The 25187-nt window shown below is 37.7% G+C and overlaps 1 protein-coding gene across 1 annotated transcript in view; it reads right to left on the bottom strand.

Moving 5' to 3' along the window:
- Positions 1–21902, bottom strand: part of DMRT1 (doublesex and mab-3 related transcription factor 1) — a 35881-nt gene extending 13979 nt beyond the window's left edge. Inside the window, exons 1-5 of the mRNA XM_072407052.1 lie at positions 21824–21902; positions 21070–21311; positions 19471–19651; positions 12464–12738; positions 7010–7172 (exon numbers count right to left, since the gene is read on the bottom strand). Coding sequence (XP_072263153.1) covers positions 7010–7172; positions 12464–12738; positions 19471–19651; positions 21070–21291 — 841 coding nt within the window. The 5' untranslated portion in view covers positions 21292–21311; positions 21824–21902. The remainder of the gene's footprint in view (positions 1–7009; positions 7173–12463; positions 12739–19470; positions 19652–21069; positions 21312–21823) is intronic.
- Positions 21903–25187: the final 3285 nt, after the last annotated feature.

The following is a 25187-nucleotide window of genomic DNA, read 5'->3' as shown; positions in this document are numbered from 1 at the left end:
TTGCCAGAAAGACAATGACATTTCATAAAAAGATGTCTTTACCAACACAGGGTTAATGTATTTTAAGCATTCTGGCAACATTCTATATTTCAGCTGAACTGAGTATCTTCTGTGAAGGCAACATTAGTGCCAGACATGAGTACAGTGAAAGCCTGTTCTTCCACATCCCTATGTGTAAAGGAAAGGTAACTCAATCAAGCTGCTACAAAGACCTGTTATCATTTCACAGTCATTGATTCAAATAGGATTAATGAAATCTGCTCACACAGTGTAATATGAAAGCACAGAAAACTAAACACCTGCAAACCTTAAATATGCACAATCACCCACCTATAAAAAAGCCATATATTGTGTACAAGAATGTTTTGATACTAATACTCTGCTTGGAAATTCTTGGCAAAATCTTCCATTCATTATACACACCAGCATGTAGGAGCTCAGTAAGTAGCCATGTAAGAAGAACATTTGCAGCAAAAACAGCATTTCCTTAAGCAACTCTCAAGTATCACATTGATGGCTAAGGTGACTGCTTTAAGGATTGAACAATGCATTTCTGAAAGAAAAAACTACTCCAGAAAGCTGGGCTTTTATGTAGATTTCTAGCAAAAATATTTCAGATTTCTGTAACTTTGCTGCTTTTATTCTTTCAACTAATGCTAGCCAAAAGTTTTTTTTATGAGGCTGACCTCTAGGAAGATATATAAGACACATATCAATGCATTCCATCCAAATTTCTATGCTAAAAGCGTTACATTATTTTTCTTATTATTATAATATAATTATAATTCTTAGGCATAACTCACCGAAATATGTCAAATATTTATTACATTTATTTTAAAAACTTTAAATAACACAACATTTCTTTAAAAAAAATAGTTAAACATGTAATGTAAGTGTACAGTATAATATATAATAAATATATATAATTATATATATATTATGTGAAAATTTCTTTGTATTGGACTCAATACAGCTTTTTTGTATTGAATCCAATACAACATTTTTTAAATTTCCCGCCGATCCGCCCACCTGCACCGACGTAACCGGGAAATCCCGGAGAGCGTCTCTGCATTACGCCTCTGGATATCGAAGAAAACGGATGTGTCCCCAGGAAAAGGTAAGTGTTTGCTTTTTAGGTTAAAGCGACCCCCGGTGTGACTTGGGATTATCGCTATTTGCAGGTAAAATCCACCCTGAGTCACACTCGGGATTACCGCTAGGGGGGTTAATACATCATTAAATAAAAGAAGTACTTGAATTGTAGAAAATTGAAAAGTTCAAGAACAATCAGTTTATGTACCAACAAAAGGAATGATGATAAAGCAGAGACAGGGAGATAAGCTGTTTCTTCTTTATTGTCCAATCACAGGTTGGGTGTGGGCACAGTCTGGGCTCAGAGGAAGATGCTGGCACTCATCCACCCTGGATGAATGAGGAAATTGGAGGATTGAAAATTGTTAATTTTGTTTCACAGAAAAACATATCTTTTATGCTTATTATATATATTATTAAGTGGAGTTTTTCTTTTTGCATAGAGTTCAGAAGGTTAAAACTTCATTTAGATTTTCCCATCTGTCTTTGTACAATTTGGGAGGTATTCCCCTAAATTTTGTCTCTTGTGGCACCAACACAGGAAGTGAAATGGAATCTCCTCAATGGGGACAAAGAAAGCAATTAAATGCTTATGTAACATTGGTCCTATTGGGGAGATGTTTTAAAAAGAAGAATGGAGATATAGACAACAAAAATATAGGTTATCAAGCAAAACAAAAACGCACTTGTGTCTCCAACCTTTTATGCAACAAAACTCATAGGTCATGTCTTTAAATTTAGTAAGTGGGTGTGCAATGCATTATTTGCAGTGTAACAACACCCTGGTATATTCGTAAAAGCTAATTTTACATTTCAGCTGGGGTGCAGGGACAGATAGTGATTCAAAGAGAAGTTACAGAATAATATACCTATACAGAACTGTTTAAAATCAGATCCTAATCTTTAAAGAACCTGCGATCCTATGCCCCTTTATGCTGAACCCTAGCCAAATGTAAAAGCCCACCAAAAAACTTACCTTATAACAGGATCAGGTTTGCTCAGGTTACATCTGGCTTCTGATCATGGCGGCATAGCTGCAGCATGCTTTTGGATGGCATAGCAGTATTTGTACATGTGAACACACAAAGAGCCATACATATCTGTGCTTACACATACAGCATACACGCTATGTCTGACATGTAATCTCAGAGAAGTGGCCCGAACCCCTGTGGTTAGAAGTGACAAGGCCAGTTCTTTTAGCCTCTGGTTTCTCGGATTCAGAGGCAGAGCCTTTTAATGGCTAGACATGGCAATTTCATTACATGCAGCATTGGACAGAGACACAAAGCAAGCAGAATTTGTAATACGTTATCCTCCATAAGGAATGAGTGTACCTGATATATGCCTCACTATATAAAGTATATTGCCCTGCACAAAGTGAGCTTGTGAATCATACTAACATTTTCAATCTCCCAATCCAAGGTTAACAGGAAAAATAAACAAGGAAATTTCTGATGGAAAGATCAAGTCATAAGGAAGGGGGAAATGTAGAAAAATAAGTTAACTTTCCTCGCTAAAAAATAAAGCAGGAAAAAAAAAAAACATAAAACAAAACATGAGAGGGGGAAAAAAATAAGTTATCCCCATCTAAAAGCCAAATTCCTACATAACTCAATCTGGACATCTCATCTGGTGTGAACTGCACTCATTTCTAGTGTAAACCCCACCGCGCTCCGCAATGATATACTGTAATGTCACATCGCAATCTGGATTTACTATAAAGGGCTGTGACGAGTTTCAGAGCAGTAAACATTGCAGCGAGGTGTATTTCACACTGAGCTGGTTTTTATGAAGAACACTTCACCGCCCGGCTCCGGCGGCCCCAATGATGAATGGTGAAAGATGCGTGACAAGCTTCATCATTGTTTGTAAATCTTAACTGTTCCTGCTCACTAACTCTGTAGGCAATTTTCAAAGACAGCGGCTGACAGAAGGACAGCATGGCTCCCCTGAAGGTTATTCCACTCGTGCCTGGCTTATTTCGCTTACAAGGGGACCACTACGCAACAGCTAACGTTGGACGCTCCGAAAATTAATGATGCAAATGAACTTACAGACTCCACTGATCTGATGAAATTCTATCATCTGCTGGCGTCTTATATAACATTTTGGTGTCGTCTGTCCTATAACCCCTACGATGATTCTTTTGCACATACTTGTAATACATTTCTGGGAATATTTTGCATTTGCACGTTAAAACTATACTCAAGTGCAAAGCACACTTTTATCTGATATTTAGGGTTCAGATAGTGTTTTCAGCTATAAACTACATGTATTTTAGTAAATGTATTACTGCCTGCACCATCAGTTCTCTGTAACAATACAACACTCAATTTCTCATTTGATGTCCGGACATTTTTAACATATGAACATCGAAAGCACCAAAGTAATAATCTTTAATATTAACTGTAACACATTAAACATCGCCAGTTCCTAAGCTCATGTGGGATAAATAATAAATCCCACCCCATGTTTAGGAAATTATTCTCTTTGCACTGGGGCAGCCCCCACTGCAAGGAAAGATTTTGGAGTTCTTTGGCTAAATCTGGAGTTCAGCTCCAGAATTCTAGTCTAATCAAAAAGCAAGAAATTGTTTAAAAAAAGAGAATCACTTTCCTACTCTGTTAGCTACTTTCCTTTCAAAGATAAAGCATCTTGACCATTGTATAGGATCTGGAGACTATGTTTGCACAGGAGATTCACCCAACATTTACGCACAATATGCTTATGTTTCATATAAATTTCAGTAAAGAAATTTGGAATCCACTTTTACTCATGATTCTTACATTTTTCCAATAATTTTTATATTTTGGGTTTAAAATTTTAAAATAGAACCACAAGTATTTTATGATAGAAACAAACATATTTTTCTGAACTTCCACCCAAAGAATTTAGGATATATGAAATTACATAGTAATCCACAGTCTACTTGGCAATAGATACAAACAGTTCTCACCTCTTAGATTTTAAACTGATCTGGGCAGGGACCTCTCCTCCTCCTATGTTACTGTCTGTATCTGTTTGTCATTTGTAACCCCTTTTTAATGTACAGCACTGCCTAATATGTTAGCACTATATAAATACTGTTTAATAATATTATTAGTAATAATAGGCACCCACACTCTATGTATGCAAAAACAAAAAAATCTCAAGTTTTACTTTTGTGTCTCTCATCTTGCATTCATACAAATAAGAGTAACAAAGAAAAAGGTATGCCTATAAGAATGCTAAACTATGTTAACTCCTGTTGAGCAGTAATTTGGTATAAGATTCTTCTTCTTACACTCCCCTTGCCACCCAATCTGTTGATACGGCCCCCAGAAAACCCAGTACCTATGGGAGGAAACATGGGACATTACACCTGTCTTTAAAAACTGTTTGGTGCCTGATTGGCCATTTGCCAGGCCCCTATGTGGATGTATTTGGGTTGGAGTGACTAATAACTATCAGAAGATTAACTCCATATGGTTTTCTGAGGCATTTAGCAGTGGGCTTATAAGAAAACGAATAATAGATAAGACCAGGCAACCTTTTCTACCATTATCGCACGGCTGCCTTATTTTGCATGTAGAATTTTCAGTTTGGGGTGGCTTGTGAGCACCCAAAAATACCTGTCTGATTCTATCCTCCTGTAATGTCTGGTTATTATGCTGAACCTCTAAATTTGGTTAGTATGAAAGCCAAGAAATTGGCATTTTCAGAAGGCTGGCTGACATATTTTGCATTTCTGTATGATTTGGCACTTAGATTATCTAATATCCACAGTTAGCAATAGTCGGAAAATAATTATCACATTTTTCAAAGCCAACAAACATACTATGTAAACTTTCTTGATGCAGCTCACCTAGGTGGTAACAAAACCATATTCCACATAAGGTAGGCTTTTACAGTTACTTCATTGCAGAGTGGATAAAGAACATTTTCTATGAAAGGATTTCCGTGTCATTTGAGAACCTAATTATACATATTGAACACCAAGACAATTGTCTAGTCCTGTATCAAGGAAATGTAGAATTACTGGTTCATTAATTCTAAGACCAAAGAGAACAGAGATTTTGCAGAAAGCAATAATGAAAAGTAGAACTCAGAGTATCTTCTCAAGGCAGCACAGCTGTAAAAACTGCAATATGATTGTTATGACCTAGGTAAATCCCATAGCATTCATTACTTTATGTGTATTAAAGACAGATATGTTGCAAACGGAAAATGCTGCCACCTGAAGAATATATGCTGGGAACAACAAAGGGGAAACTTTTTTTTTTTGGAAAACATTCAAAGAAACAGACCTGGGAAAGTTTGTAAACGCTTACTTAACTTTGCTTCATAGAATAATGCTCAAGTGAACTCTGTAGCAGCCCCTGCACCTAGCTGGATGCACCCCCCGGCACTTTTTTGTAACTACTCGGATGTTTTTAGGTGGTTACTAAAAAGGTTGGGTAACAACACTGGGGCAGGCACTGGACAACTGGGGCAAATTACAATGATGATATTGAAAAATGGGACATACAGTGACAGCAGCAAACGGGACAGCAGTTACTGAATTTCTGGGGAGAACACTGTTCAGGGTAACCAAAACTTCAATGTTATTTTCCTGGGTCCTTTGCGGTGCTTACTGGTTATCCTGCTGACCTCCACCGCACTTCTGAAAGTTAGCATAAATTACCAATGAAAGCTAACTAAAAGCTAATCAAGTATATCCAAAAGTGTCTGTTCTGATGCAGATCTCACATGAATGACTATGAGTCTATGAAATTATTAAGACTTCTTATGAATGGAGCAACTGTCTGGAAATACAGGCAGATGCAAAAGTAAATATCCTGTAAGCCCTTTCTGTGGTGGACTGACAATGCTTGTTCCTTGTAGGCCCATGAGCATTGAAGAACAACTGAATATTCTTCTCTTTCTTCCAATGTGAGGTCTGCTGTACAGGTTCACTTCAAGTGAAATCCAGACACTTACACCTCTTGCATTAAAAAATAAACCTGTGTGCAGAGGTATAATAGTTTATTCATTTTCTATCTGTTGAAGCTCAAATTTGAACAAACCAAAGCAAAAAAGCAGCGGTTTGTTTACATGATGAACACTCAGTGCGGTCAGGATAAAAAGAAGAGAGGAGACAAGAAGATTTTCTTTTTATATCTTCCCTAGGAATAATGGACCCAGAAAGTCCATCAAACCTCATCACAGCTGGCTGTGGAAGAAACCAATCAAGCTGCCTTTGCTTGATCAAGAGATGGTCAGAGACTGCAGATGTGCTACAACTGTGATTTGAGTCAGGGGAACATAGAGATCGGGAAAATGTTACACAAGATCACTACAATCAAAGTCCCTTTAGAAATCAATAATCCCACTACTTAATGCTTGGGTTGAAAATGCTTTACAACTGGTATCAGGGTGTTCCATGTGGCCCTTCGGCCAAAGGTTGGGTGCCAGGGCTGTAATTTATAGGTTTTTATGTATAGCCTAAGTGCATTTATTATCACTAACATTGGAGATTTCTGATCATTACAGATCTTGTATTGCAGAATATCTATGGTGTTTCTTTAAATGACTATCTTCATGACTTGCAGTGCCTTCATAGCTGTTTACATGAACAGATTCTCTCAAACAGCAGATCGTGACCCAAATTAGGTGGGGACCCAGTCTGCCTCTGATCACAGGTCCCTGCCCGCAAAACGGGAGAAGCACTATAGAAAAGTAGTGTCAGTTTACAGCATGCAAAGTATATTGGTAGCAGTTACATTTAGTGGTAACATGCTGAATTAATAGTCCTACTACTTCTAGAATACACAGCCATGTCACCAGAGGGTTGGGGTAAATGAGTGTGTGCAAAAATGTGTATTTCAACAATATAACAGACACTTTTTATATAACAAATACCTTTACCATTGTTTTAAAGTAATAAACTAGGACATACCACCTGACTTGGGTGCTGGTAAACCTTGGTTTTCCTCTATATTGCAGTATGAAACACAGGTAGAAGTAGGCACACTCTGCCCCAGGTATGAAGGATAGTAAGAATGCATCCTGTACTGCATGTTTGTACCGTGTCCTGCCAAACGGTTGTCAGAGTTTTTCATCTGTATAAAAGTAAAGCAATTAATATATTTTATCAACCGGCTTCTCAAAGTACATGTTACCTAAAAATTACTGAGAACACTAACATTCATTTCAAACAACTTGCCACCTTAGTCTAGTTTTGAAAGGATGAATATTATCATGATTATTACTCTCTTTGAACAATGATGTACCCAATCCTGCAAACCAAAGAAATTTGGAACAATGATACTCATATAGGAATTGCAATAAATATAAGTAACCATTATCACCTAGGTCTACTTTTTTTGACAGTAAGGTTGCCCAAAATGGCATTGAACTAGCAGGAATGTGCAAGAAAGCTGTCAGAACTAATAAGGGATGTTGAAATATGTATGGTATAGCACCCGAAGAGTTATGGCACCCAAAACCCTGGACAAAACCTCTGAAGTATACCTAGGTGTTTGTATTGTTGTGCTACTCTAATTAACAATAACTACTAACTACTCTAATCAACAATGATAAATGCCCCAAGGGGTGTGTTAGATCAGCAGTCGGCAACCGGTGGTCAGCAGAAAAATTACCTAGCCGGTGCACCCCCCAGCTGGGTCCTTCCCCTGACCCCGCTGATCATGTGCCCTGTAGGCCGAGGGCGAGTGGGCCGGTTCTGTCATCATCATCTTGTCACTCTGGGGCAAGTTTCTTCCTTTTGAGTGACACACGGCTCCCCGTGCATGCGCAGGATTTAAAATTATGAATTTAGTGGTCCAAAAGATTGGCTCTGTGTTAGATTGCTTGTCCCATATACAAGCAATTATCCTTTACAGGTTTTATCCTTGCCACAAGACTTTAGTACAGTATATGCAGTAAAAACTAAAAGTACGGTAATGCCTATGCTTTATTTGCTGGTTAAAAAATTTGTTACATACTATGTAAGATGTCATATTGACATGACATAAAAAAGGAAAAAAAATAGTTGCATAAAAAAAATAAGTATTATACTATTTTACACCCCTATTGACTCCAGCCTTGGTACTGCAAACAAATCCTAGCGAAAAACTGTCAAATAACAAAAATAAATAAAATGGCATCAGTTATAATTACACTGGCTCTGCAACATGGCAATGCTGTGAACTGACCTTTTTGAATTTACTTCTCATCTAAGGGGACTTACAGAACAATAAAAATAAAGTAAAAAATAGGAAGTCTATGAAAGTGTTCTACATCTTAGCAAAAAAGATAAATTATATTGATCCCATGTGCTTAAAAGTTAAGTCACAGCAAAATTTTCCAGTGCAATAAAAGAGCTTGCTGTCTCTTCTAAACCTGAATCACGTACTGCGGTACTAAGGAAAAGAAAAAAAGACCAGACACAAGCTTGAATCATTGCAAATGCTGGCATGGCTTTGAGAGGAAACATCTATATCTGTCCACGTTGATAGACATACTTAATTAACCTCTGCTATACTGTTCCAAGCTACTGTTTAAGACAAAATCATTGACCCATAAACAATATGTTGCCATCAGAATCTCAAATTGCTGTGACACCAAAGAGATATAGCCCTATCAGCACTATGTGAGGAGAAAAAAAATTCTTTTATATTACCTGCCCAAGAAATATGGCTTCTATTTATGTCACACATGAGCTGTCAGAAACACTATGATACTTTTAGCATAAATCTGCAGGCTGGAGGACATAATAATACATATTCTATGACTTCTAGACAAGCGGAACATTCATCCAGACAGAACACACCGTATAGCCCTCTTCTCAATGATTTTTATCCTTCATCATCCATTTATATCAAGATAAGCAGAAGATAGGCGAGCCATCTTTTCAAAGTAGACCTGTAACATAAACTTGACCAGTCTACCATTAAAGGGCACTTCCAAACTAAATGCATATTTCCTTCTTGCTGTAGTTGTGGTAAGCTTTATTTATTGATTGGTTTTATTTCTTCCCCTGGAGACTAAAAGCTCAACGTTGGGCTTCAAATTAATCCCCTCGACTCCACTTACCCTACTGAACCCCTTTACACCCAAAGGATCTGCAAGCCGTATTCATATTTTTTTCTCCAGAACTGTTAGGGCTAGTTCCATGATGCTTTGATGATGCAGAATGCTAAAATGTCAGCTCCATTACCATTGAACACAGAATGTGGGGTGCAATGGGGGTGTCCCCCAGTAGGCCCATCGCACCCTTGACTAACAGTACTGAGCTGTCATTTAACGTAAAAAGTTAGGAAAATGGTGCTGCTGCTGCAAAAAAAGGACACCGTACAGTTCATGTATGGTGCCAAATTCTGCTAATTCTTAGCTTGTGGTAGCAACTACAACTATGTGACCCATGTAAGTTTGTAAAAAGGCTGCCTTTGTGGGACAGGGACATCGCCAATGAAACAGGAGCAAGGATGCTACCGTGAATAAGACAATGGACACATCTAAGGCTAATATTCTCACCAAAAATGAATGGTTTGGCAAGAATCTGACATGTGTACAGCGGTTGCCTAACGTCACTCAGGGATTCGTCCTAATGGATCCATGAGCGACTGAACAACCGCAATAGAAGTGAAGGAGAAGGGAGGAGAGCACAGTCGGGTGTCACTCCCCCTCCAAGGAACAGAAGGGTGATGTTTGATGAAGGTGTCTACCTATCCTAAGGATGGCCATAAGCAGCTGTGTAGATAGAACAGATATTCTCTCAATTGTTCACATTATCCAACCACTGGGACTCACTAATATCACATCCCTAACCCAGATAGGAATGTAGTGCATTTTGTAATGATCATAAATTAACAATAGAAGAGAGTTTAGTTGTGCCCAACTAAACTCTCAGTTTAAATAAGCTAAATATATTCCAATAAATCAAAACATATTTAAAGTCATGGGCTATTTTCAGACTAGTGGTGGGGTTGTGCTGCAGTTACTGCTTCCTCGTGTCAATGATCAGCATTCTTAGACATAACGCTGAATGCAGCATCTCACCTGAGACGGCCCAAAAAAGATGAATGGGAGGTAGTAGTGAGCAATTAAGTGCAAATTACTGTAGCAGCTGTCAAATTAGTTAACTGTGGCTCTTAAGAACCAGTGAAGCAGTAGGGCGACCAACTCATTTTAATCTCACCTTACAGTTTATTGTTTTTCCATTGAATCCATAGATGAAGTAGAAATTCCAGTACCCTGACAGCATGTGTAGAGTAGGACCCTTGATCTTTGTGCAGTAGTAGTGGTACTTCCAAAGAGGTCCAACATGTTCCTTACAGATACTTTTTAGACCAGTGGACGCCAACCTTTCCAACCTCACAAACCACTAAATTCACTGAACTCAGACCGCGTATGATCAGGGAGCCGTGTGTCATTCAAATCGGAGGAAACTTCCCCCAGAGTGACATCATGATGCCAGAACCCGTCCACTCTCCCATTGCAGGCTCAGACCTGCTTGCTAAATTCCTGGGGGGGACAGTAACGCAGGGATGTGGATGCAACAATAGTTGCCCCCCCAGGTTGAGTAGCAAGCAGGTTTGAGCCTGTGATGGGCCAGTGGGATAGTTGTGTCTATACGGGACACAGACCTGCGGACCACCAAAATTTCCTCGCAGACCACCAGTTGGCCACAATTTGTCCCATATGGAGGCCTTAGAGCAACTTTATACTTAAAAAAATGTGAAAAGGATTGTAAAACAAGCATAAAATTCATTCTGATATATTTTGTAGGAACACTATTGTATCTAGAGCATACTTTTGTAGAAATACTTGCATTCAAATTAAATGCATTGGATGTTTTCACAGTTTTTTTAATTTACTTCAACTTTGTACAAAATGACAATATTCAAAGTTTTGGCTATAACACTGCAGCCAAACACATGTGGCTGTACAAACTAAAAGGTAAATGTATAGATGCAGAAGGTAAGATATATATTTGGCAGCTGTAGTTGTGTTGTAGTTATAGGGGAACTACATTTCCTGTGAACTTTGATGTGCTGTTCTTATATTGTACAGAAAAATTGCTCAGAGAAGGTCAGGACTACAGTCACAAATGTCATGTAAATTTAGCTGTTGTGGTTCTCATAGGCAGCCAGCTAAAAATCATTTCATCAACTCCCGAAGACAGGCAGCATTATACTGTTATATTTCTGACCATGGATTTGGAATAAACATTATCACAAATGGTTTGTCTTATAAATCCTTTGCAATACTGTGTTTTGGACAAGCGACTGCAATAAATCATTTCAGGATTATCAATCTCATTTTAGTGAGAATACATAACATATTTGTCTTTTTGACGTTAAGGAGCAGTAACTTAATCTTTTTTTCTAAGAAAGGAAAACAAGTAGAAGAATACCAAGGCAGCAGCTCTCTTAGAAAATAGGTATTACATAAAAAGTCAATAAAAAATAACTTTAAAGAAGCAAACTTATCTTTTAAATGGCACCTACCACCACCAAAAAAATATACTCACCTGTCCATGGTCATGACAGATCAATGCTGTATGCAACATATTGATCTCCTCTGGGGGGGTCCTAAGGTTTTTCTGTGGATGTGTTTACAAAACGAATACTTTATTATGGAGAGGCCACCTATCATTCGGTTGTATGATAGAAAGCCTCATAGAAATAATTGGATTTCAACTGTAAAGACTTAAAGTCCAGTGTGAAGAGTTTCCAGTAGTTCCCTATGGGTCACTCAGCAAGGAGCCTGGACAGATAAGACCATTAAAATGAGCCAATAAAAGACATTTGTGGAAAATGTTTAGGAGCCAGCTTACTAAAAGAGTTTGAGATCCTGCACCTCATTTAACAATGAATGAATGACCCCTTGATTAGTTATTGTTAGTGAGAAAGTTTAGCAGGACAACTAGTGCATCAAACCACACAGACTCCTGCCTTAAAGCAACAATATATTTTTGATCAAATGTCAGAGTTTGCAGAGTAACAGGCCAGGTAACAAATGCAGAGCCTGCTGATGGGTTGGTCTTTACTAGGGGAAAAGTTATGCAAAGGGTCCCCAGGCTATACTAAGTATTGGGCTTCTAACATCTTCATAAATTATCTAACATAAAATCAGAGCTTTGTCTGGCTGCCAATCCATATCAATGTAATTCATTTAATAACATTTACATGGAAATATATTCAGGCAGGGACATTGGTAGGTTAGTGGCCCCATGATACTCCTCGGCCGTAGAGCCTGCACTGCCTGTTAGGTGAACATTGGACATTTTTACTTTGGATTCTAGTATTGAGAGCAGCAGTGTGTTTCTAAAAGACCAATGTCTATCTCACAACTTATACACTCCTTTCAATGTTTACCATGACTGACCAATATATTGTTTCTTTACCTGCCATTGGTTCCCTGCTTGTCCTGGTACAAAAGCAGATGCGAGGCTTCTTATACTACTCTTTGCAGAGGATCCACCTATATCACTGGCACCAGCTGGATCACCACTCATGGCCATTTGGTAAGAAGAGTAATTGTAGATATTGTTGTAATATGGATACAGTGAAGGTTGGTAGAAGTTGCTGTAATAAGCTGGGTCCACCATATATTCAGATGTGCTCTCCATGTGCGCTCTGCCGGGTATAGGTGGTATATCCTGGCCTTGTATTTTGCTCTCTATAGGAATGAAAACATATGACATCCTCATTATTATTATAATTATTATTTTTATTATTATAAAAAATTTATTTTCCGGAGGGATCTGCTAAAGAAAGGGAAGTTTTTTGTTTTTTTTTTATTTAGTTCCACTTCAAATAGGTGTTGCAAATGTCAGACAGATAGAAACAAACAATGACACAGGGGAAGAGGATCCTTCTCAAAAGAGTTTACAATTATTACAAAACACATTTAAAGCCCTGATCTATTTTGTATATCTGTTAATATTTATTTTTTTAACACTTTACATGATCAAGGCAATATTATTATTATTATTATTATTATTATTATTATTAATAATAATAATATTATCAAACAAGATTTTTTTTTATAGCTCCAACCTATTATGCAGGGTTGCAAATGACAGACAGTTACAGACAGTGACACAGGAGGAGAGGACCATGCCCCCAAGAGCTTACAATCTAGGAGGTGGGGAAAGTAACACACAATATTGAAGATATGTAGTGATGGGGAGTAGTGACAGTTTCAAAAGACAAAAAGACGGGTAAGCAAGTTTGAAAAAATGGGTTTTAAATTAGCAAAACCTAGCAGCAAGCCAAACAGGATGAGAAAGACCATTCCAGAGAGTTGGGGCAGCTCTAGAAAAGTCTTGCATAAGATAAGGTTATAAGTGAGGAAGTCAGTAGTAGGTCATATAAAAATAAAACAAAACCATAACAAATATGGCACACATAACAAAAATATCAGCATATCATAAACATAAATATATGTTACTCTGCCTGCTTTGAAATGCTTTGACACAAAAAGGATGGAAAAGTAGCGGGATGGAAAAAGAGGGGTTTTGCCAGGAGGTTCAACTGATGAACTTTGTCACCTGCTTACATTCTGCAGAACCTTTTTCAAAGGTCGTTTCCCCTTTCTTGTCTCCTTCACTCACCTTCTTCCAAATTTCCAACTTCATGACAAACAATTACACAACTCATTCTGGATTCACTAACTACTCTTATGCAATTTATAATTCCTTGCCTTATAATGAATGATGTAACAATGATTGGTGTTTATAAATATTAGTATTGGCAGCTGGTTTTGTTTAGGTTTTCTAACACAAGTTGTTACCAAACAATACACAGGAATTGAAAATAATTTTGAAAGAAAAACTAATACAGTATAAAGACAGGATAATGTCTAGCAAGCAAATGGTAAAGAGAAGTTACATGAAAAAATAAAACTAGTGTGCCCTCTGCTGGAGACAAAGGAGAAGGACATGATATACCAGTTAATTCAATTATACCAAGGCTTATTTTTACAATGCTTCTTATCTCAGGGTAAGAGCTTCACAACATTTACACCTCTACATTGCCAAAATATAACTCATACTTTTAGTAAAACAATCATACACAAGTTGCTCCCAGTATAAAACAGTTCTCAACCTTTTTACAATGGGAGAACCCTTGAAAAAACCTTCAGGTTTTAGGGCACCCTTCGTATATTAACAAAATCCTAAACTCACAGTACAATAATGTGGTGGTCTGAATGCCTTTTACATTGCAGGCTAGTGGTAAGAATGACACCTCCTCAAAAAATCATTAGTGTCACTAAATCTAACCAGGAAGAAATAAATTGCTCAATGAACCCCCAGCAATTTATGGGGGAACCCTCAATATAGAAAGTTTCTCTCTCACATCTTTCTCACATCAGAAATACACTATCATATGATCTCTATCGTGTTATATGATGATCTTTATCTGTCATTCTAACATGATTTCAAATTCCCAGTTTAATGTCATAAACTATATAATACGTATGAAATTAGGAAATAATGAAAAAGACATTTTATCAATACAAAACACCAAAGGACACTTTGCAATCAACACAAGATATCCACAAAAACTCTAAATCCATGAAAAATGTTTTAGGAGATAGTCACATACGACATGCACAGGGAGACAGGCAGTAACTAGCCTGAACACAATGTACCAGCGTATCAAACCAGAACAATGTTCTACAGAGTAAACCTTGTACAAACAAAAGATAACTGCTTTCCTGCCTGTCCATCTCTGGAACAGACAGGTAGAAAGTATGTACACTCGGAATTCGGCCTTGTCCTTGTCTTATCTTTCTTTGCTTGAAATAGCAATAAGAGGAGCATTTTAAAGGGGAGATATTTAATTTTGTATGTTATTTTGCGGCATGAACAATACTGCACAGCACTGTTTTAGTTCATATGCAGAAAAAGATAATTTGGTAGAGTGGATTCATAGGTTGGAGCCAATAGGCTAGGTTATGTCTTTTCTAAAAAAATCCTTTGTGTTGTTTTTTTTTGCTCTCTTATTATGTTTTGCCCTTTTCCTGGATCTTTTATAATAGAGCTATCTTTTTTATAGAGAATATAAAAGAAATATTAAAGGGCTCTATTTATATATTTTGACATTAAATAATCTGAATCTAACATTCCCTGGTGGTATCAATTACTGCAATTGAAACATATGAACCTAGAAAATTCCCAAGAGAGAATGTTTGATTGTATAAATAGAGCCCTAAATTAGATAATGGGCCTGGATCTATTAAAGCTCTCCAAGGCTGGAAAGGATACACTTTCATTGGGGAAGCTGGGTGATCCAGCAAACCTGGAATGGATCTGGTCTAGGATTCAAAACATTTACTAGCAAATTACTTTGAAGAAACTCAATCCAGTATTGCAGGATCACCCAGCTTCACTGATGAAAGTATATCTTCTCCAGCCTTGGAGAGCTTTAATAAATCAGGGGCAATGGGAGAATGTATGAGAGCATATTGACTTGTAAAAAGGCTACAATATTGGTGATCTCTAGCAGTCTCATGAAATAAATTTCCAGTCTATGACTCCTAAAGCCTATCTCCTCTCCAACTACTATAGTTTGTAATCTTTGACCATCTCCTGTTGCAAGTTTTCAGCAGAATCACTTTCAATAAATGTTATATGTGGCCCCTAGGTGATGTCAATGGCCACTCTAAATAGCAAGTAAGTGAAAATGGATGTAAAGCCTAACAATAAAACTTTACCCATTTGCCCCCTTATGGTCTGTTAAATATAGTATTTTTGTTATCTGCTAGATAACCATATGATCCTGCCAGAATTCTAGCTCTGTCATGTGCTCTGCAGCATTAAAAGCCAATCCCAGTTACCTCCCTATTAGGTTAAGGGGATGTGCAGAAAGGAGGGATGTGTTGTGGCCCTAACATGCTAACTGTCCTAGGGGACAATGCAGCTCCATACAGCACAGTGAGAGGGCATTGCCACACAAGGACAGGAAGTGTGTTATTGGCTGGCAACAGTTAAAAGAAAAGAACCCGCAAAAAGAACACTAATGCACCTGACACATAAGAATTGGTAGGATGCAATATATTTGCATTCTTGTATTTAGATAGGAACTTTAACAGTACAATTTGGAGCCTATATAGGGCTTTCCAGCTAAAGTCCAAGTGACCAAAAAGAGCATCATGGAAAAAAAAAAAAAAAAAAAAAAAAAAAAAGCATATCTGGGGCTGTAAACCTATGGCTTGATCTAATGCCCAGCACAAGTTCACTCTGAGTATTCACATATAATGGTTAAAGAGATCCCGAGGTCGGCGATTTGGGTGCCGTCATCCTCTACTCTTCTTCCTGGTTCTTCATCCTACGTCACTTGACCCAGGCACAAGATCGGATGACGTAGGATAAAAAAAAATTTGCAGATCTCACTGCGCATGCGTGAGATCGGCAAATTTTTCTGTTTGAGCTAAAAGGCTCCTTCTGCATTTCCGGCATGCACAGAAGGAGCACCCAAGAGCCTCCCGGATGCCTGACGTAGGTATCCCAGGAGGCTTTGCTCTCCCGTTCATTCTCGATTGCCTAGAGCCCTCGATTCCTCCACACATGGCTTCCATTCGGTCCCGTGCTGTCCTGGATTATTCTTTCGCCATCTTCCAACTTTATATAAAAGGGTTAGCTACTCTTTCATATAGAGTAAAAATTGTAGTGATTGGTTTGCGTCAAGTGGATTAATGTACTATATACAGTATTTGTTCAGAGCTCATTTATTGCAAAATAATTATTTGCACAATGTTTGCCACTCTAAGTCTCTTTTAAACAAGCATGTGACAAGGTGACAAACCAACAGCACAAGTGGAAAACAGGGGAAAAAGTTGCCTATAACAGGAAGAGCTTGGACATGAACCTTTGTGATGCTATTTTAGTGCCATTTGGATTGAATGACAAATGCATAAAAAAACCTTACAGTATATGTCATTTTAATGTCATGTTTACATATATCATATTTAAACTTAAACTAACAAATGCTAGAAAGAAGCCAGCACTGAATACGTGAAAAACACACAGGGTTCAAAACTATAGGGTTTTCTGTAATGTCCCAATATTGTCCAAATACAGTAAGAGAAAGCATTTATTGTACATTCATTATTCTTTTTCAGAGATAAACTGTGCAGCAAACCATTATTAGACCTTAGCATTCAGTTGTTAACACTGAATCCTATTCTTCTTTTCAGTTAGGGAAAGGAAGGATACATCTTCTGAGATAGCCCTCAGCAGTGAGCAGCATTCACTCCCTTGTCCGATGACATGGCAAGGCCAATAGGCCATTGCTTATTTGCTGCACTGTAAGGTCAAGCGGTAGCCTTGGCAGAGTCACTCCCTAACCTCATAATCAGAAACATTAGAACAATATGTTTCTCCCACAGGACAGTGATGACAGAAGTAATGTAATATTCATTTTAAAAAATTCCAAGTTAGGTCACAGTGAAAGTGCTATGTCTACCTAAGCCATGTGTTTGATTAAAAAAAGATAGGTTTGCTTTTTCCTTTTTTTTCTTAATGTAAATCAATTTGCAGAGCCATATTAGAAATAAGCAAAAATAGGAACTTTTTTGTATTTAACCTAAATGTTTCTGAGGATTCAACTCAGTAAGTGAGACTTTATAGGCCAATTACATCCAATTATCACATATATATCAAAAACCCATGTGGGGATGCTGGATGCAGGCATGCCAGAACAGCAGTAGGAATTTTAAGCTGAATGGAGACTGGATTATAACATTAACTGATAGCAGGAAGGAAGCCGTTTGAAATAAAAGCAAAAAGTTTGACTGCAAACCTGAATAATGGGGCTTAGTAAGCTACTACTATCAATAAACTGAAGGAAAGAAACACTATAATGAACATGACTCTTGATTCTTAACCCATATCACTGCTGTCCTTACCTGTACTCACCTACTGAGGTGGGGCTTTGTGTGCCACAGGAACCAGATATTTCTGTCCCTCTTTCCTGAAGAAGTGGATTGATTCCGTGAAACGTGTAGAAAATCAGCAGGGTGTGGCCCTAGGATTGGGCAACCCAGACAGAAATATGTGATTGTGTTAGTTGCACATTTTTAATGAGTTTTAAATGTTATGTGTCCAATGTTATTTAAACAAAACACATGCTTTGATATATATGTGATAATTGGTCTATAAAGTCCTACTTACTGAACTGAATCCTCAAAATCCTATTGTTTATTAGATCAGGGATGTGGCCATGTGATAACTAGGTGGTTGGTCATTCTTGATGTAGTTTGTTAATCTAAATGTTTCTTTATCATTCAGCCACACAACTTACCAGAACCATAACATAACATCAAGGGTAATAGGGGAAAGGTTCCATGATGAAGGAATAATTAATTAATCTATTAATCTCAACTATATGATCTGTAGAGCACACCTTCCAAGGATTATCACAATCCCTGCAAAGAATAATTTCCTCCATGAGGATGGTGTTTGGAAACATGTAAATCAGTAACATAATGCAAAACATGCACTTGCAGACATTTCTTAACAGTTTTTTTAAGCTAATGTATTATTTGTTAGAAATGTGTATAATAAATTTAGGAAAAAAAAAAGATAAATAGGAATAGGTTGAATAAATGCATGTGGGAGCAGTTCATAAGCCAAACACTGCACACCTGCATTTAGCAGATTTCAAACAGCAAGCAAAGACCCAATTGTTATCTAATATGGACACAAGTGTTAGGGTTCTCCCTAACTTATTTTTTATATGCATATGAAGGAGATCAGTGGTATGTAAACAATATCATCAATGTGTGCTCTTATATTTAAAATCATATTCAGTGCTCAACCCAGGATTTTTTTTAACCGGGTGGGAAGAGATTTTAGGCGGGTGGCAGACCTTGTATTGTGACCCAACTTATCAGTAACTACCCAAAAACAGCCGGGTGGTTAATGAAAAGTGCCGGGTGGTGCGCCCAGCTAAATGGGGCTTGGGAGAACACTGCATATTTGTATAATTATTGTCTTTGACCTGGGAACATTCTTCTTAATCTATTGATCTCATTGCTTACCACTCACTATCATCCCATGATGCTGTCTCACCAAGAATGGGCAAAGTCAGCACAGCAGACTTCCTACAACATTGGGTCTGGTAAAACTGAGTTTTGTTCATGTATAATGTCCACTGGTTGTTTACATAACACCGAATACATATAGAATTCCTACTCTATATATAGGTAGTACATCCAGCAGTTAACTGATTGTCTTATTATGGAAGTAATTTCAAAGACTATGAATCAGGAATGCACAATGGAGAAGCACCAAGGCACTTATGGACAGATTATGGGCATTTATGGTCTTTGAAGTATTTCCTAGTATGATCTACCAAGTACATGCCTCTCGATTCAGCAAGTTTGTAATTTTGCACGTGTTACCTGAGAAGCTGGCTGCACTCACTCCAGAAGTGGCACTAGCGGTTTGATTGCAGTTATTGTCCAGGAGGCAGGAATTTCTGCTCTGCTCTCTTTTGACAAGCAGGTCAGCGGTGCTGGGTAGGGGTATGGGGTGGCTTAGGCCTAGTTCCTCTTCTTGGGCTTGCTGCCTGCGTAAAGCAACCTAGAAATAATAAAAAGAATATGAAAAAAAGAATTTCATTGCATGCTAACAGATACTATTTTCTCTTAAAATCAGCTAAAAAATCTATATGAGGAGTCCCTGTCACTTGTTTATGAAACAAACTTATATTGTTTGGATGCAATCATTATTCCCAATCAAAACCAAGAGTTACGCTATTTTTCTCAAACAATCAAAAACATATATAAATGCAGAAAAGAAAAAAAATCACCTTTATTGCCATAATTGTCATACAAATGTTTATAAACCTTGGACTGCAAAGAATTTATTTACAAATAAATTCCTTCAGCAACAAAAAATGTTTTTTTGTTTCCAGTCCACATTAAATTGGGATTGTCGACAATATTGAAAGTGCAAGACTCAAAAAGACACTAAAAGACATGGGGGCTAATTACAATTGTTTTCACCCAAACCATACACATTTTTATTTTTACAAACAACTTTCACAAAAAAAAAAGCTTTTACTTATTATTCATGTTTTAATTAAATACATTTTTAAATAGACCACACAGAGAGAATAAACTGTAAGTATTTATGAGAAAAGCAGTTACATGTTTGTGCAAAATCAAATCAAGCAATGCTTTTTTGCAAAGATTTCAAATGTATTTAGACTGAAAAATATATATGTGGAGAAGCAAAGATGAACTGTATGCAGATCAAAAAAAAGAAATGCTCTGTAGCTGAGGGCAAACTAGGCTGGCAGGTGTGTAAAGGAAAAGTTACTTTTATGTTCTGCTCTTCTACATGTTATATCAATTTTAAATCGCACTTAATATATTAAATAACTGTTACAAAATACTGGGTATTGGGTATTCCTAGACATTTTGTCACAGATGCTTGTAAATAAACAAGGTAAAGCTACTAAAGTTGCTTACTGCCCTTAGAAACCACTGAGGCGCCCGCTTACATTTTCCAATAAGCCCAGGAAATTACCTTTGTTTTGAAACTTTTTTATATGAATATAAATCAGTGTTTTCCTCAAGAATATTTTAAATCATCTCCTGTTGACTTACTACATTACTTTGTAAAAATTACTCCACTCCTAATCCTTTTTTTCTCACTTAGTTATATTGAAAAATGTTGTCCTCCGACATTTTTACCCTCAGATCCTTTTAATGCAGTCTGTGGACTTTTTTTTGTGAGATCTCCTGAACTCGGCACAATACTTTAAATACAAAACTACTTAGCATTTATTTGAGTTTCATATCCCCAGAATCAGTCATTAAAAATGACTAGGCCTCTTTATCCTGACAACATATACAAATTATATATATATATATATATATATATATATATATATATATATACACATATACACGTACACGCATGCACCCTGTTAGATATTATAATGCACAGACCAAAAAACATGACTGTACATACAGATATACCTCTGTTCCTACCTGAGCCGCCATAACACGTTGTCTTTCTGCAATAAGGTTGCACTTCTTACACGTACATTCCTTCCACATACAAAAACGCTTATGTCCTTTTAAAGGAGAAGAATAACCATGGTTCCTGCAGCGGGAACATTTAGGCATGCGTGGAGATTTCTTCCATTGAGCTCCAGAAGACTGAACCCCTGAGTTACGAGGCTTGTTTGGTGGTTCTTCGTTGTTGGGCATCTTTTTTTCTTCCAAAATCGCTGTAAAAAAATTTAGACGTACAGCTCAAAACTTCTAGCTAAAGTGATTATTGTTCTAAGACAATTTGCAACATGAAGAATGTTGCATGATGAGGTGGGAGTCAGAAGGAGGAACAGATGACATCAAAATCTAATGTCCATCCCACAATAAGACATTGAGCATTGATGTGCAGTAATCCTCAGTAACCAGATTTTGGCCATTAGCAGTTTACTGAAACCAGAACAATAATGTAAAAATGCTTTTGAATTACACGTTTATTGTTGCTTATACAGTAAAAAATCAAAATTAAAGGTAATCTGTCACTTGGCTCACGTGTTACTATTTTCTTCTTTTAAATGTAGACTTTCAGGATGCACAATAGTCCCAGGGCAATGCGCATTTAATAGGCTCAAATATATACAAATCCTCTACTACTATGTATGTAGGGTGTAGCTAAGAATAAAAATAAATGGCTTATTCAATAATCCGTGTAACAGAAATGTAAAAGATGTATATTTGCTGACTTTTTTACCTTTGTCTGAGCCTGAAACTTTAACCTGAGTGCTGGGGGTGAGAGGTCACCTGAAGTCTGATAGCTGCTCTTGATTTCACTGTCTGACCTCCCACGTTGTATCCAGGTTCCTAAAAATACATAAGTGTCAAGTAACAAAACCCTAAAAACATTCCTGTAATATGGACCACTGTTATTTGATATGCTTCCTCTGTGTGAAGACAGGTAGATGACAAGGTAACAGCTCAGAATTCAGATGAACTGACACCTAAACATAAGTACCAGGCTCAACCAAAACATTTTTTCAGACATAAGCCAAAACAGTGATAATAACTGAAATCTGCACACAGTAACTGGTTCTTATTAAAATGCCAACACAACTGTATAGACGCTACATTGAGCTATGTAAAAATATAATACTAGATTAAGCAAAAAATGAAAGCTGAAGATTTGCTTAATGGTAACTTCAGAAGAATCAGAGGTTGTGCCCAGCATTTATGAGACAGTCCTATGCTATGGCCTGTGTTAATGAGATTTTATTTGCATCACAGGTAGTACTACATTCCCATACAAGTCCATTTCCAGGTCAACTGCACCTATCATGAACGAAGAATCTCAAACTGATGTTAGATTAGTGGCATTTTCACAAGTTCTATATCACATTGCATTAGGCAGTTTACACGAAAACTCAATAGATCCCTTGCACTGGGCCTACTTGCATAGCTTATAGAAGCATGTCTGAATTGAATGGCCTCTTACATATGGCTCAAGAGGTCTCACATGTTGCTTAAAGAGGACTAATTTAAAAAACATCCAGAAAAAAAAAACACTTTACTTTATTCCTGCAGGGCAGTCCTATCCATTTGGGTGTCCTGCATTGGGTCCTGCGTCATCCCAAAGCCAGCGCTCTGGGTGCCGCCATGCTCATCTCTTCTTCTGGGTTCTTTATCCTACATCACCCAAACCAGTCGGGAGATGAAGATGGTGGCCCGGAAGGTATCCCAGGAGGCTTTGCGCTGTACTACGTACCCAAATAACCCCCTACTCTCTGTAAGCACTAAGGAAGACCTATCAAGAGAAGTAGGGGAAGCTGCCTTTTAACCAAAGACCTGAACATAGGAGAAACCACACTTAAATAACCTCATAAACACAGCAGAACCAGCAATCAATTATGTTTACCAATTATCATATTTTCAAGGCTAATCTGTGATCAATGGTGCAAATTGGATCTGGAAGTCTGGAAAAATACACTGTGGTGACTTTTCAGATTTGTTGATCCTGCATAGCACCGTAGTGCAGTTTCACTGTTTACAGGACAGCTACTGCAGTAATCTGTTCAGATGCTGGGCTGATACAGTAAAATATGGAATACTTTATCCACCGGATTAAACAGCCCAACGGGTTGTATATGGCCTATGGCCCATCCCTATTTAATGTACAGCACTGTGTAATATGATAATATGTTGGTGCTATATAAATCCTTTTTAATAATAATAATAATAACAATAATGCCTGCTATACAACAAACAAACATTGTACACACACAAGTGAAATGAGTGATAGGCACCCCATTGTGACCCACCCAGGAAATTACACCAGTTGTTTTTTTAGTGACCTGCACCATATGTGCAAAGCTTTCTGTCCCTATAACATATGTTACAAGAACACAGCTTGGCTCTTAAAAAGTTGCATCTGGGCTGTCATACTGATACATTTGATGCTAGTGTGGCGTTGAGCTAAATAGTTTTGGCCTTTACTCAAGGAAAAGTATACAATTGCAATAATTTACTCCTTTTTGGTCTGTTAAATATAAAGCAATTTGTTACATCTGTTCAAGCAATTCAAAATGGCAATGTTTTTTACCTATCTATTAGTAGGAGACATTTTTAACAATGTACCACTTTACCAAATAGCCATTATATGTATATATATTTTTTCTATGCTAGCACTTGTGATTCTGAAACACTTCCTAGTATTGAATAGTTTATTACATATTTATTAATACTTTTTCTAAACAGTATATCATAAAAACTTTTTTTTAAATCAAATAATATTAGAACATGTCTGAATCATCATATCCCACTCCTGGAACTCAGCAAGTTTACAAGCCTCACTTGAACCCATATTACTGGACTGCTTCTTTTGGACTTCAGTTTGCCACACTGTTTAATGTTTAATGCCTATGATCTGCAGTTAAATTTATTTTTAATTGTTTAAATGCCCATTTAATTTTATTTAATTTGTTTAATTTAATAATTGTTAAATTTCTATTTAATTTATTTAATTGTTTTATGCCTATGGTTTGCAGTTATCTGTAAAAATGTATTATTCACTCTGCTCTCTCTTTGTTGGCACTACTCCTTGTCCTCCCCAGTCTGATAACTCATTGTCCCTCTGCTCCTTCACTCTCCTGATTTCTCTGTCTGTGCTCCTGCACCTTTTCCCTCTACTGATACTCTCTGGTGACATCTCACCCAACCCTGGTCCCCCACACAGCCTCCCCCTTCCATACACCCCCAGCAAGATACTTCCTTCTCCTAACCTCATCCCCATTCACCCTACCCATAAGTCCTTACCCCCTCTCTCTGTTGGCAAAAAAAACCTTCTCCTTTCTAAATCTCTGAACTTTCTTGCTCTCACTGAAACTTGGCTTTCCTCCTCTGACTCTGCTGCTGCTCTCTCCTATGGAGGCGTGCACTTTACACATACCCCTAGACCTGGCAATAAAGTAGGGGATGATGTGGGTCTCATTCTTCCACCTAACTGTACATACAGAGTCCTTCCTACCCCACCTTCTCTCGTTTTCACCTATTTTAAAGTCCACTCTGTCTGTCTCTTTAGCCCCTTACCCCTCATTGTTGCTGTTGTCTACCGCCCCCCTGGCCCAGTATCACAATTTGTGGATAACTTTGCATCCTGGCTCCCACACATTCTATCCCAGGACCTGCCCACCCTAATCCTTGGTGATTTTAATGTTGCAATGGATGAGCCCAAACTTCCCTCCTCAGCCAAACTATTCTCCATTACTTCCTCATTTGGACTCAGAACATCAATGGCCCCACACACATAGCTGGACACACTTTAGACCTGGTATTTTCTAAACTCTGCAACCTCACCCTCCTTGACAAACTCACCTTTCCCCCTCTCTGATCATAACCTTATCACTTTCAACCTATCAAACCCTTGCCCTCCCTTGCCACATCCCAGACTTGGTCATTGGCAGAGAGATATCCGTAACCTTGACCACAACCTTTTCTCAAACTGCCTTGCGTCTCTAACCCCCTCCCTCTCCAAAATCACCTCCCCAGATGAAGCTGCCACCATGTTAAACCACTCGCTTTCCTTGGCTTTGGATAAAGTTGCCCCTGCCACCTTCCGCTACCCC

This window comes from Pyxicephalus adspersus, chromosome 3 (assembly GCF_032062135.1).
Source record: "Pyxicephalus adspersus chromosome 3, UCB_Pads_2.0, whole genome shotgun sequence".
NCBI lineage: Eukaryota > Metazoa > Chordata > Amphibia > Anura > Pyxicephalidae > Pyxicephalus > Pyxicephalus adspersus.
This window is presented reverse-complemented; position numbering and strand designations above follow the sequence as displayed.